General features: G+C 38.9%; 2 protein-coding genes across 2 annotated transcripts; one reads left to right on the plus strand and one right to left on the minus strand.

Moving 5' to 3' along the window:
• The first annotated feature begins 8,752 nt into the window (after window positions 1-8,752).
• LOC127450537 (interferon alpha-13-like) lies at window positions 8,753-9,664 on the plus strand. The gene is made up of 5 exons (XM_051714760.1): window positions 8,753-8,878; window positions 8,955-9,041; window positions 9,131-9,277; window positions 9,385-9,480; window positions 9,572-9,664. Exons 1-5 carry the CDS (start codon window positions 8,753-8,755, stop codon window positions 9,662-9,664), a joined length of 549 nt encoding a protein of 182 aa, XP_051570720.1.
• Window positions 9,665-12,727: 3,063 nt separating this feature from the next.
• On the minus strand, window positions 12,728-13,689 carry LOC127450534 (interferon alpha-13-like). The gene is made up of 5 exons (XM_051714757.1): window positions 13,564-13,689; window positions 13,388-13,474; window positions 13,140-13,274; window positions 12,914-13,012; window positions 12,728-12,822 (listed from the first exon to the last, which is right to left on the minus strand). The coding sequence occupies exons 1-5, from the start codon at window positions 13,687-13,689 to the stop codon at window positions 12,736-12,738; spliced, it is 534 nt and encodes a 177-aa protein (XP_051570717.1). The 3' UTR covers window positions 12,728-12,735.
• Between the last annotated feature and the right edge of the window lie 248 nt (window positions 13,690-13,937).

Consider the following 13,937-nt stretch of genomic DNA (forward strand, 5'->3'; position numbering starts at 1 on the left):
TCAGTGGGAGCATTGCTAGCCCACTGCCTTATGTCAAAGCCACCAGTCGCCAACAATGCTCTCATGGCCCTTGAACTGTCCAACCAAGCAGTGTGTGTACCACTATAGGGCTACCAAGCGGACCCATACAGATTGGGCATTTTGGTGTGATAAACTGTGGATAATCTGATCCTATGAGTAGCAAAGGCTGCACTTTAGTGAAACCTTTCAACGGGATGTTTCTTAAGTGTCCATATCTTCTTTTCAGTGAGTCCACAGAGCAAGACTGCTCAGCAAGGTTGAGCTCTTCAGCTGTGAATGCCCTTTGAATTTGATGTTTTACATTTGGGTGTGATAGGGCAGATACCTCAAAGGAGACTGTGTTTCCTCTTAGCTAAACAAGGTCTTGCCTTATTGTTCTGAGAGTCAAGGTTTCCTCAGATCCTTTCAACCCCAGATGTTTGACTGCTGCTGGCAGGATGATTGTTCTTTCAGAACCATCATCTAACACAGCATGTGTGTCCATGTATGTTTTACCACTGCAGAGTCTTACCGGGACAACTTTCAGCATCACTCTGCCTGAATGACTGGCCTGATCCAAGTAAACCTGAGAAGTGGTTGTGCTCACTGTATGCATGCTTTGGTTTTCCGCAGTAACTGCAACTTCATGCAGAACAGGCAGGTGGAGTCCTCCACAGGTAGAGCAAGTTTTCTTGAGCATGCAGCTGTTTTGTTTGTGACTTTGTCCACACCCCCAGCATTTATTGCGCTCTTTAATCCAGCTTCCTCTTTGAGTGTGGTTCAACTTGCAAAATGCTGCACAAGCATTGAGATAATGCTCATGGTTGTTGCAGTAGGGACAAAATGGCTTAAAGTGATTCCGCTTTTTAGCTGTAGCTGCCATTTTAGTGTCTGTGAGGGAGCTTGAGGGCAAATTGATGGCTTTATGTTGTTCACTGCCTGTGAGAATTGTGGCTGCCTTGGCTTTAGGGTAAGAAAAGGGTTTCTGCTCTCGTCGAAGAGGCTCTGCATGTACTGACCCGGTTACACATCGAGATATTTGAATGGCCCGAGCCTTTCTTTCCAGCCATTCAGCAAATTCTGGCAATATGTAAGTCCTGGAACTGCCACTCACAATGATGTGCTGGTTGAGACAGTACTCTATGAATGAGTGTCTATAACTGACAGGCAGTTTGGTCAGTAGAGTGTCAACGTGGGAGCCACAGTGCATCTAGAGGGCCCGTCCATCGTGTTCAACATGCCCACCAGTGTGTTAACAGCTGCCGCAAAGTCCTCAAATCCCTGCGCATCACCTGGTTGAATAGCTGGTGCATTAAAGATAGCTCTCAGCTCACACTGAATAAATTGTCTTGGTTGACCGTATCTCTGTTCGAAAGCATGGCACTGGTGTAGGGAAATGGGCTGTTGACGTAACTCTTAGCTACCTGGTAAGCAGCGGGCAGATGTAGATGATCCAAGAGCACTTGATATTTGTAGTCCTCTGTCAGATGTCTGTGTGGGCCAAGGATGCTGTCCAGTCCTTTCTTGAGCATCAGGAAATCACTCTCTTTCCCTGAGGTGAAGACTGCCAGCTTTGGCTTGGGTATCCCATAGGAGGTCGCAATGGCCATTTCCATCAGTCCAGGTGCCACAGGATTGATGGGATAATAATACAGTGGTTGTGGTCCAGGCCAAGGAGGTGGAGGCAGAGGTTGATAAGGGCGTTGAGGATGCATCTCTGGTTGTGCTGGAACAGGCTGAACTGGAGCTGGCATCGTCTGCTGGTACTGTGGCTGCAGTGAGGCTGGTGCAGATTGTACAGCAAAAAACTGACCTTGGGGTTGCACATAAGATGGTGCAGGCTGTACAGCAGCTGATTGATACAGCGGCTGCATGCGAGCTGGTGCAGGCCGCACTGGAGTCGGCTGATGCTGTGGCTGTACCTGATGATAGGCAGGCTGAGCAGGCTGAGCAGCTGTGGGGGACCATGTGTCTAACCGTCGGAGTTCGGCAAATGGTCTTTGAGGCTGTGGCCCTGGCAGGGAAGATACACAAGCTATATTAGGTGGCTACATGCTTGGTTGCAGCCGCTGCTGTGTAGAGGGCTCGTGGTAAAGTGTTTCCTCATATTGTGGGGATGATGCTACAGTCACAGAGGGTTCTAATCCAGTGTTACTGAGTTCAACGCGAGGAAGACTCTGGTAGTGTCCGTAAACAGGAGATCTAGATGCAAAAGATGCCTGTCTAGCACTGTCCATTCTGATTTGAAGCTCTCTCATCTCACTGCTTAAATCTCTCCACCGGGCCTCTAAGTGATGCAGCTTTTCACTTTCAAAGTCTCTGAGCAGGAGTAATATAGCCCCTATAAGGATTCTGGCTTGGATGAGATATTCCTTGAGTGCCATCTGCTGGTGAAGGATGACCATGCCGCTGATGTGAATAATCAAGCACATACTCCTCCAAGTAAGTGGGCACCCGCCAGTACGACTTGGACGAGGATCTGGCACTTGTTCTCCCTCCTAGAAATCTCTGGATGTAGCAATAGTGAAGCTAAAGTCCCTAATCCGGCTCGAAGGACCAATTTGTAAGATGTTTTGTGCATAGATGGATCGTGGTACGTCAACTGGCCTAATTCTTCTGTCAGAAAGAACTGCAGCTACTCCAGAGTGAAGTTTAGAATCCAAATATTTATTATGGATTTAATAATACGATACATAGACAGCTTCAGTCGTGTGGATGAGGATATATGTGGTTTCTATTGGAAAGACAAATTAAATACAATAAATATACAGGTGCATCTCAATAAATTAGAATGTCGTGGAAAAGTTAATTTATTTCAGTAATTCAACTCAAATTGTGAAACTCGTGTATTAAATAAATTCAATGCACACAGACTGAAGTAGTTTAAGTCTTTGGTTCTTTTAATTGTGATGATTTTGGCTCACATTTAATAAAAACCCACCAATTCAATATCTCAATAAATTAGAATATGGTGACATGCCAATCAGCTAATCAACTCAAAACACCTACAATGGTTTCCTGAGCCTTCAAAATGGTCTCTCAGTTTGGTTCACTAGGCTACACAATCATGGGGAAGACTGCTGATCTGACAGTTGTCCAGAAGACAATCATTGACACCCTTCACAAGGAGGGTAAGCCACAAACATTCATTGCCAAAGAAGCTGGCTGTTCACAGAGTGCTGTATCCAAGCATGTTAACAGAAAGTTGAGTGGAAGGAAAAAGTGTGGAAGAAAAAGATGCACAACCAACCGAGAGAACCACAGCCTTATGAGAATTGCCAGGCAAAATCGATTCAAGAATTTGGGTGAACTTCACAAGGAATGGACTGAGGCTGGGGTCAAGGCATCAAGAGCCACCACACACAGACATGTCAAGGAATTTGGCTACAGTTGTCATATTCCTCTTGTTAAGCCACTCCTGAACCACAGACAACGTCAGAGGCGTCTTACCTGGGCTAAGGAGAAGAAGAACTGGACTGTTGCCCAGTGGTCCAAAGTCCTCTTTCAGATGAGAGCAAGTTTTGTATTTCATTTGGAAACCAAGGTCCTAGAGTCTGGAGGAAGGGTGGAGAAGCTCATAGCACAAGTTGCTTGAAGTCCAGTGTTAAGTTTCCACAGTCTGTGATGATGTCATCTGCTGGTGTTGGTCCATTGTGTTTTTTGAAAACCAAAGTCACTGCACCCGTTTACCAAGAAATTTTGGAGCACTTCATGCTTCCTTCTGCTGACCAGCTTTTTAAAGATGCTGATTTCATTTTCCAGCAGGATTTGGCAGCTGCCCACACTGCCAAAAGCACCAAAAGTTGGTTAAATGACCATGGTGTTGGTGTGCTTGACTGGCCAGCAAACTCACCAGACCTGAACCCCATAGAGAATCTATGGGGTATTGTCAAGAGGAAAATGAGAAACAAGAGACCAAAAAATGCAGATGAGCTGAAGGCCACTATCAAAGAAACCTGGGCTTCCATACCACCTCAGCAGTGCCACAAACTGATCACCTCCATGCCACGCCGAATTGAGGCAGTAATTAAAGCAAAATGAGCCCCTACCAAGTATTGAGTACATATACAGTAAATGAACATACTTTCCAGAAGGCCAACAATTCACTAAAAATGTTTTTTTTATTGGTCTTATGATGTATTCTAATTTTTTGAGATAGTGAATTGGTGGGTTTTTGTTAAATGTGAGCCAAAATCATCACAATTAAAAGAACCAAAGACTTAAACTACTTCAGTCTGTGTGCACTGAATTTATTTAATACACGAGTTTCACAATTTGAGTTGAATTACTGAAATAAATGAACTTTTCCACGACATTCTAATTTATTGAGATGCACCTGTATATACCAATATTAATATGACATGGCAAAATAAAAACTGTTACTGACTGTGCATATTCTGATAAGTTTAAACTCGTATAATGCAACAGTAAACAAGAGCATATTGTAATGCAACTATTAAAGTGAACTAGTCTGCCACTGCTGCTACTGACAAGCGGTGTCAGGTTACCAAAGTGTGTGCGCTATGCTTTAACACTGCCGTGCGCTCTTTATAATAATTGTTAATATGCCGGTTAAGCACGGAATGACTATTTTCTTTAACAAATTATGACAAGCGATAGACTTGTAGAAATAAATAAACACTTTGAAAGCAAATAGCTGGGTTGATTCGTCGAATATTACCGCTGCTGTATGTGTATTATCATAAAAACATTTCTGAGGTAAGATTAACTGAATAACACTTTAACACGCTCTAAAACATATTTACAATGGTGATAAATATTGTTACTTACTGAGGTATGAATGCACAACAACACCACACCAAGAAAAACAAAATTTTAAAGGAATAAACAAAAGCCAGGAGATTCTGTATAACTCCATTACAGAGAAGCTGCCCAACTGAAACTTTCGCAAATGCGCCAGACTGGTTTGAACATGTTTGACTCGCACATGCATGGAGCAGGGAATTTTGTACACAAGGAGACTGAAATATGGGGAGAAATCAAGTGGGTTAATATAGGGCAGGTGCTACTAATGAAAGAATAATCAGCAAACAAGGAGGCAGGGTGTGACGTAAGACAGAGAAGCACATGGCAATACAGAAACTATAACAAAGCCACGTGTTCTCACAAGAAGGCAAAACATCCGATTGGCATGAGCGCATATCGCCAGGACAACGAGGTTATATACACTCATGCCAATCGACAAACTGCGTACTCTAACAAAGACAGACATGGGCGGATAATGCCACGGTCCTGTCAGACTAAAACCCAGACTGACAGAGTGACAGGACCATGAAACATACGCACAATCTTGGGCAAAATGTATTAACCCCAGTGAATAATAATTCTTAAGCCGCCTTTTCACTGTCTCCCACATTCATGTCTGACCGTCGTATTTCTGTAGTATTTCTATAACTGCTGATCTCCTGGGATTTTCACTCACAACAGTCTCTAGAGTGTAAAGAGAATGGTGCGAAAAACATCCAGCCAGCGGCAGTTCTGTGGGCGAAAAGGCATTGTTAATGACAGAGGTCAGAGGAGAATGGCCAGACTGGTCCAAGCTGACAGGAAGGTGACAGTAACCCAAATAAACACACATGTTACAACAGTGCTATGCAGAAAAGCATTTCTGAACTTACAACACATCGAACATTGAGGTGGTTGTTCTACAGCAACAGAAGACCCCACTGGGTACCACAATTTTCAGCTAAGAACATTGCCTGGTCTGACAAATATAGATTTCTGTTGAGGTACACAAATGGTAGGCCCACTGCAGCCTCAGCTTTCTCTTCTTGGCTGGCAGAAGTGGAACCCAAGGTTCGACATGTTGCGCATTCTGAGATGCTATTCTGCTCACTACAATTGAACAGAGGGATTATCTTAGTTACTGTAGCCTTTCTGTCAGCTCGAACCAGTCTGGCCATTCTCCGTTGACCTCTGTCATCAACAGGGTGTTTTCTTCCACAGAACTGCCGCTCATTGGTTGTTTTTTTGTTTGTTTTTCAGACCATTCTCTACACACCCTAGAGACTCTTGTGCATGAAATTCCCAGGAGATCAGCTGTTACAGAAATACTCATACCAGCCCGTCTGGCACCAACAATCATGCCATGGTCTAAATCACTGAGATCACATTTTTCCCCATTCTGATGGTTGATGTGAACATTAACTGAAGCTCCTGACCCATATGTGCATGATTTTATACATTACACTGCTGCCACAAAACTGGCATGAAGAAGTAGATGAACAGGTGTACCTGATAAAGTGGCCGGTGAGTGTATATCTTCTCTGTTGAGGTGCATCACTTGCACTAAACGGTGACACTTGACAAGATGAATACAAATAATAAATAGATATGCATAAAGGACAAATGACCGCCAATACTTTTGGAGGAAACATATGGAGACAAAATTAAAAATAATAAAATATAAATAGTAAATTACTAATTTATTACTTCTTTATCAATATCCATGCATTTTTACACTTTCAAGTATTTATGATAATTTTAAACAAAAAAAGTATTCATAATTCTCAACTCGCGCACGTAGATTTGATTGGAATACATCACATCCGGCGGGGTGTCGCATATGGTCTAGTCACTGAAGTCCACATTTTTAATGCATCCAAAGCTCAAATCGGATTCAAAACTTCCACATCCGCTGATGGTCGGCACCCCACGCAGCCCCCAGGCGACTCTCCAAAGGAAATGAATGACTTCCAGTCTATGGGACCTTGTTTGTTGTGTGCTGTGAAAAAGCGGCTTTAAAGGTGCAATTTTTCCACATTAAAAAGTTTTACTTCTAAAGAAATCAACTGTAATTTTGAAACATATGTATAAAATCATGACCTCTCACATGAGATGAGGACTCTAGTCATATCAGTAACCTTTTAAAAGTTTTTTATTCTACATGTGGCAGGGGCGCCCTCATGGGGTCTACCATTTTAGAATCACATGACCAGCTGAGTACTACTCGCTTAATCTCAGTAACCATCTTGTTATTGGATGCTTTCATGCATGGATTAAATCAATTATGGCTGATTGTGAATAGTGAGTTTTCACAATGGCATCTGGAAAACTATTGATTTTGAATGATGCTGCATCCACACCACTAGGTGTCATTGTAAGCCCAAGATGACACAAGCAAAAAGTTACTGAGTGCACCTTTAAGGAAGTCTTGAGTATTTCCATAGAACAATTGACTGGGGTCTCCTTCGAGAGGGGTGGGTGCCCCACAAAAATGTTGTCCTGGGACTTCAAGAATTCAAGCTATACAGACTTGCTTTAAGGTGACATGGCATTTCAGCTTTGTTAGCTGCTTTATGTTGGGCTGAAATGAAGATCTGGTATCAACGTATGTACACACTGCACAAGGTGCCAGCTTGACACACAGTTCTTTTCTCTGCTCAGCTTTCAAAACCAAAACTTTAAAACACAGCATTTGAAACTGCAACATTTTTTAACCAGCCCTACACCACTGTCTAGGTGACCTTAATGGTACATCACTTAAGACAAATGCTCATATCAACAGCAGTTTATTTTTGTCAAAATAACAAAATAAAAATGTTGATAAAGTATGGTGGCAAGTTTAAACTAGATTGCAAGCTTTTGTGATTGTGATCTGGTTTGAGGTTGTAGGCTCAAGACCAGGAATACAAGAAAAATGCTTGGTCTTTGTCACAAACAGACAGACATTTTTTACCAACCATATGCCACAAATATTTCTGAGTTTATTATATACCATAATAAACTCAGAACACAGTTACACTTGACTTCCCATAAAGATAAATTAGGTTCACTCCAAGATCAAATCAGTAATGCTCACCCTGTTTTGGAAGATTGCATAATGTATAGGTCAATTATAAGCATCTTCTGTTGACTGAAATGGCAGTTATATTACTCACCTTGGATATGTGCTGCCTAAATGGAAACATTTCATGCTTGATATATATTTGGTCAAATTAAAGTATGGAAAGTGTCAAATATAAACACAACCAGTGGGGTAACTTGGATCTTGCGTGCCCCAGTGCAAAGAACCTTGGTCGTTTTTTCAACACCCCTCGAGCCTGGGGTCATTTTTATGGTTTCTTTTGGTCGACCGTTGCGGGCCCCCTCTCACCCCGGCCTTAGGGCGACTGCACAGCCTGCCCTCCCTGTAGTTACATAGTTAACTAAGCCTTCAGATGTTCCTCTTTAGTAAATCATCATTTCACTTGTCAACAGATAGTTGTGTGATGAATAAAAACATGTGTCAACACATTTATTAGCCTAATATATAATGTATGCACATTTACAGTAATGCATTTGCTTATTCTGTTGTATGTTTTTTCGTTTATACATTGGGCTCTTGGATACCACATAAATCTTTTCATATTAATAAAAAATGTAACGAAAATCAGCTTCATGTGAATCAAGAGGAAATAGGTCTTCTTTGTGAATGCACTTGAATGAAAGAAACAAATAAGAGTTTAAGACGTCTCGAAAACGCAAAGTCTCGTCCATTCGGATGTAGTGAATAAGTGTGAAATCACCCCTTTCGCTTTTTTATCTGTGCAAGTATGTTGTATATAAACTGTAGCCCTACTATGAGTCTTTCACATAACAACAAGCACAACTTGTAAAGTATACCCGACAATTCAACGAGGTAAGCAATCAATTTCTGATTATTAAAGACTTTATAATTGTGTTTGAACTTTATCGGAAAGATCAGTTTAACTAGTAAGGTCTTTGCTTCCTTATATAGGCATCTGTCAAAATGGATCACCATCTTATGGCCTGGCTGTGCGCCATTGTCTGCTTTGCGCAGGTTTGGTCATTGCCAACAAACTGCATCCTCCACAAGAGCTTAATGAAGACGTCATACACACTTCTAGAAACAATGGTACGTGAGGAAACATTGCTATATAATTATGCAGTAAAAACAATTTTTCCCCTAACGAATTTACATTTTGCTTTAGGGGGGTCTTTTTCCTTTGCAATGCCTGAAGGACCATGTTTCCATTTCTTTTCCCCAATATGTGTTCCAGTCCAACAATACACAGCAGGTAACATTTCTGCACGAACAGTTTTTGATCACAAAGTTCCGTGCTCAATTTAAAACTAAACATCTGTAATGCAACTGTTTTTTATTAAGGCTACTGGTGTCGAAAAAGCCATTTACCAGACACTCCAGAATATTGACACACTGTTTGAGAATGATGGTGTTCCTGACCAGTGGAATGCGCAAAAACTGGATGACTTTCAAAACATCATATACCGCCAGATTGAGGACAGCAAATGCGTAAGTGTTGCCTAGACTCCTCACATCTGATTGTTTAAAACGTCTAACTGCCCTTGTGCCAATCAGCATTATTTTTTTTATGTTACTGTGTGTGTGTGCCAACATAGGTGATGAATAAGTTTGAAGCGACACAGGATTTCCCTAGTAGAGATGTTGCACTCAAAGCTTACTTCGAGATCATATCCACAGTTGTGAAAGAAAAGGTACGCTTGCATCCCTAACCAGTGTAACTTTAGTCTGTTTGGTGTTTTATTATAAACATTCTTATGCTGAATGTCGTTCATTTCTGTGCAGGGTTTTAGTTACTGCGCATGGGAAATCGTGAGGAAGGAGATACTCCGCACTCTGAAGTTCATACTGACGCAAAACTCCGACATCATGTTATGAGCACCCAGAACTCTATTTGTTCATGTAATTTTGTTTATTTATTTATTTATTTATTTATTTATTTATTTATTTATTTATTTAGCCTGGATGGGACAGAGTATTTAGTCTGTTGGCTGTAACGGAAAAACCCGTTTCTATTTCACTTTCGAATTGCGTCACAATGTTTCATCACCATTTTCAAGTCCATTCAGCACTGGACAGTTCCCAGTCAGAAAGGTTAAACAGTCCTTGCATATATTTAGCTTGTTGTATTTTTTTAGTTTTTATGTTTTCTTGACATTTTTTTTATTTATTTATTTATTTTTTATTTTTTTATTTATTTTTTTTTAAATAAAAACATTTTAAATACAGTGACTTCTTGTATTGTATTGAACTCTTGTATTGTGTTGTCAAACACTGATTTTTGCTACATTTGACTTTTGGTGAAATTAGCTTCATAGTTAAATGGAAAGCGTCCAAAGCAAATCGATAAAAATTGATGTTATGAGAAATAACGAGATAAAATCATATAATATGATATAAGCCTACTTGGTGGGTATAAAATATTAAGATTTTATTTTAGACTCACTTTATTAGTTTATAGTCTTGTGATCGGATCTTCCGAAACGAATCGTCTAGGTGTAAACAAGGTCTAGGGGTCTGTTCCAAAACCTGTATCCAAAACTTTAAAGGAATATTCCGGGTTCAATACAAGTTAAGCTAAATTGACAGCATTTGCGGCGTAATGTTGATTACCACATAATTTCGACTCGTCCCTCCAAAAATCGAGGTTACAGTGAGGCACTTACAATGGAAGTGAATGAGGCCAAAGTTTGGAGGGTTTGAAGGCAGAAATATGAAGCTGATAGTTTAAAAAAAGCACTTGCATTAGTAGGCTACTTCTGTTAAATCTTGCGTATCATTTGAGCTGTAAAGTCGTTAAATCATCGTTATTACGGATTATTTAGGGTTTACAGCGTTACCTCGTCTTGGCAACGAAGTTGTAAAATTGGATATAACTTTACACAGAAAGGGTAAATGAGTGATTTCATCACACTAAAATCATGTTAAAAAGCATATTGTTTATGTCTTGTGGCTATGTTTTTGAAACAGTGAGTATTTTAATATTTAAGGATTGGACCTGTTTACTTCCATTAGTACTTGTAATTATTATTATTTATTTTTTTAAAGAAAAGTCGAAATACATTTTTGTGGTGATCAGCTTTATGCCACGAATGCTGTCGATTGAGCTTAACTTGTGTTGAACCCGGAACATACAAATTTCATTCATTTAAAAACATTTCTTTTTGCGCAGGCTTACGATTGTCCTTAGAGTTCAAAGGTGTAAACTTATATAATTTATGTGCTTTGATGTACCTCTTTATCTTGCATTGCGGTTTGTACAGCATAGCTATATTGATGTATTTTGGTGATGTATTTATGTGATGTACTTTTGAGATATTTCTTTTATTATGGTTGTACAGCACAGTGGTCAACTACTGTTGTTTCTATTGTGCTATATAAATAAACTGATTGACTGATTGATTGATTGATTGATTGATTGATTGATTGATTGATTGATTGATTGATTGATTGAACATTCCTTTAAGGAGCGCTTGAATGAGTTGCCGCCTACATGTAGAGCGTTCCAAATCCTTGGCTTCATTTCAGTAAGGAACAGCTGCTTTAGAAGGTAGGAGACAGCAAGGCAGCTCACTAGGTTTTGGAACTTTTTGAAACACTGTCCTGATCGAATGTGAATTATTCGTTTTACTGTAAGTTGCAGCATGACATTAGAAAATCATGCAATGATCACACATGTACACATTGGTTTCTCATTTTTTTTTATAATGTTTTGTTGAATGATATACATCGTACCACGCGTATCTATAAACATATATATATATATATATGTCATATTGTGCATTTCTATATATACTTATATTTCTATTAACTTTTCATTTTATTCTGTTTTTTTATTTTTATTTTCTATGTCTCATTGTTGTATTGTTTGTGCACTGGAGAATTCTGTCACCAAGAAAAAGTAATTGTATGTGGAAGCATACTTGGCAATAAAGCTCATTCTGTTCTGATCCTGAAACATGTTTTGCAAAGCTCAGTTATAAATTATAGACCTTGTATAAGTCAAAGTTCTAAGAAAAACATTGGACACAAGCATAAAACAGTGACTTACTGCCCAGGACAACAGGACAAATCACAGATTTTCAATAAGATTTAGGATTATAGATGGGTAAACTGTTACATATCGGTCCATATATATATATATATATATATATATATATATATATATATATATATATATATATATATATATATATATATATATATTCTTTATATGGAGAAAAAAGTGTATATCTTAAGACCTGGGCTTCGTTTGCCAAATATATCGTAAGCATAAGCAGACAGAATATCTTAAGATTGTTCTTTGTGGCCCGTTTCCAAAAGCTATCGTAAATTAGGTAGAAAATGGTCGTAGATTAACCAGTCCCTGCGGAAGTCTTTTATATGTTATGTGGTACACGTGTTTATAAGGAAAGCAAAATATTCATCTAAATTTACTAAGTTTAAGTACAATGTACATCAGCTTTGTAAGTATAAGTTTATGTTTTAACAGAAGTTAAGTTAAATTTACTCACTTGAATATACTGTATATTATGCTGTGGAGTTAAGAACATTTTACTTCATTTTATACAGTTAACATTTTCTTAGAAAAACTGTGTGCAAAAACTTGCTAAAAAAATTCAGTAAATCTTACTAGTCTTTTTTTTTTTTTTTTCAAAGGCCAGTGAATGAAACTCAGACAAATACTTCAGTGTCGTCAGTTTTATTGAATGTTTAGTGTATAGCCTTATCTCTGTCATCAGAAAAAGACAACTTAGAAATAAATGTAGCATTTTACTGACAAGAACACAGACACTACAAATAGTTTTTCTCCTTGCAATCAAACAAACAATCAGTAACCAATAAATAATCAAATAAATACACAAATAGGTAAATAAATAATTAAATACTTAATTAATCACTTAAATAAATAAATAAATAAATAAATGCATATTTGACTACGAAAATTGCTATTTGGATGAGTTTAGCTGGAGGATGTCATTAAGAACACTCAGGAGCTCTTTTCGAACCACCTCCCATGCGCAGAAACTGTAATCCTGATAGAGAAAAGAAGATAGCAATTGATGTGAGCTGTACATTTTGTATTTAACTGAGATGTGTTTGAGAAGGCTACAAATCGAATGGTACCTTGTTTCTAAGAAGAGTGGCCAATTCTTCGAAATAGTTTCTCAGGGCATTGTCTATTGCAGGAAAATCATCCACGGGTCCGTGCGTTTTCCCCAAAACCTGCCCAAGAATAAGTAATTATTACATCGTTACAGGTGTGTTCACACATCCATGCAATAGAATGAAAATAAAATAGGTATAACAGAAAATATAACAGACTGCAGTAATAAATGTATGTTTCCCTTACACATTTGTTATCTTCTTTTAAGCGATAAACTTTGTGCCGGAAAACATCCACTTTCTCCGGGACCCAGGATCCAGGATGGGTCTCATTTGCAAACAAAGAGTCAATGTGCTCCATGATTGTATACACTGCGATTTTCTGCACATCAATAAGCAAGAGCAGTTAGACAACATTACATCATCTAAAACATTTAATTATGTCTTGGAACTAATGCATGGAATGGTCATGGTCTTGATTTGTTGTGATTTTACCTGATTTGAGCCGTTTGATTGCAGAGCAGATTTAGGAAACGTTATCTCGACTTTTTCTTCCAAGCATTCACGAGGGAAAAGGCCTCCCTATAAACAAAGACAGGGCAGAGGTTAGGACATGTGTGAACCAAGTAATGAAAGAAAAGGAAGAGAATAAAAATAAAAACTCAACATACCATATTCTCAAGTAGATTGTGAGATGACTCCACAAGGTCCCACCGAATAATGCACTTTGTTGGCATTGAACAAACTTGCGAATATATAAGAAATGAACACAGCAACATAAAATGTACAAGTGCCATTTTGTAGATTAATTCAAGATCGGGGATCACGAAGTAAGTCAAAATAAAAGAAAGAGCTTTATGAATGGTACTTTGTCACGAAGGCTGTTGAAACTATGTGTGATGAAAGAGATTCCAATCGTTCATTTTATACAGCATTGATCCATGATAATCGAAATAGAAATAGAGGATGGAAAGACAGATTAAACCACAACAGCAACCGTTTCTTTGAGCCGTAGCGCTTTCGACTTTCTATTTCCTTCCTTTCT

The sequence above is a fragment of the Myxocyprinus asiaticus genome, chromosome 13 (genome assembly GCF_019703515.2).
Source record: "Myxocyprinus asiaticus isolate MX2 ecotype Aquarium Trade chromosome 13, UBuf_Myxa_2, whole genome shotgun sequence".
NCBI lineage: Eukaryota > Metazoa > Chordata > Actinopteri > Cypriniformes > Catostomidae > Myxocyprinus > Myxocyprinus asiaticus.

Bases quoted from the DNA above. Each gene is read 5' to 3' on its own strand.
- LOC127450534 (XM_051714757.1), bottom strand. From the start codon at position 13,689: ATGGCACTTGTACATTTTATGTTGCTGTGTTCATTTCTTATATATTCG. The intron at 13,275-13,387 runs GTAAAATCACAA...ATTGATGTGCAG, and splicing joins AATCAAACGGCTCAAATCAG to AAAATCGCAGTGTATACAAT. The intron at 12,823-12,913 runs GTACCATTCGAT...TTTCTCTATCAG, and splicing joins CCACTCTTCTTAGAAACAAG to GATTACAGTTTCTGCGCATG.
- LOC127450537 (XM_051714760.1), top strand. From the start codon at position 8,753: ATGGATCACCATCTTATGGCCTGGCTGTGCGCCATTGTCTGCTTTGCG. The intron at 8,879-8,954 runs GTACGTGAGGAA...ATTTTGCTTTAG, and splicing joins ACACACTTCTAGAAACAATG to GGGGGTCTTTTTCCTTTGCA. The intron at 9,278-9,384 runs GTAAGTGTTGCC...GTGCCAACATAG, and splicing joins AGATTGAGGACAGCAAATGC to GTGATGAATAAGTTTGAAGC.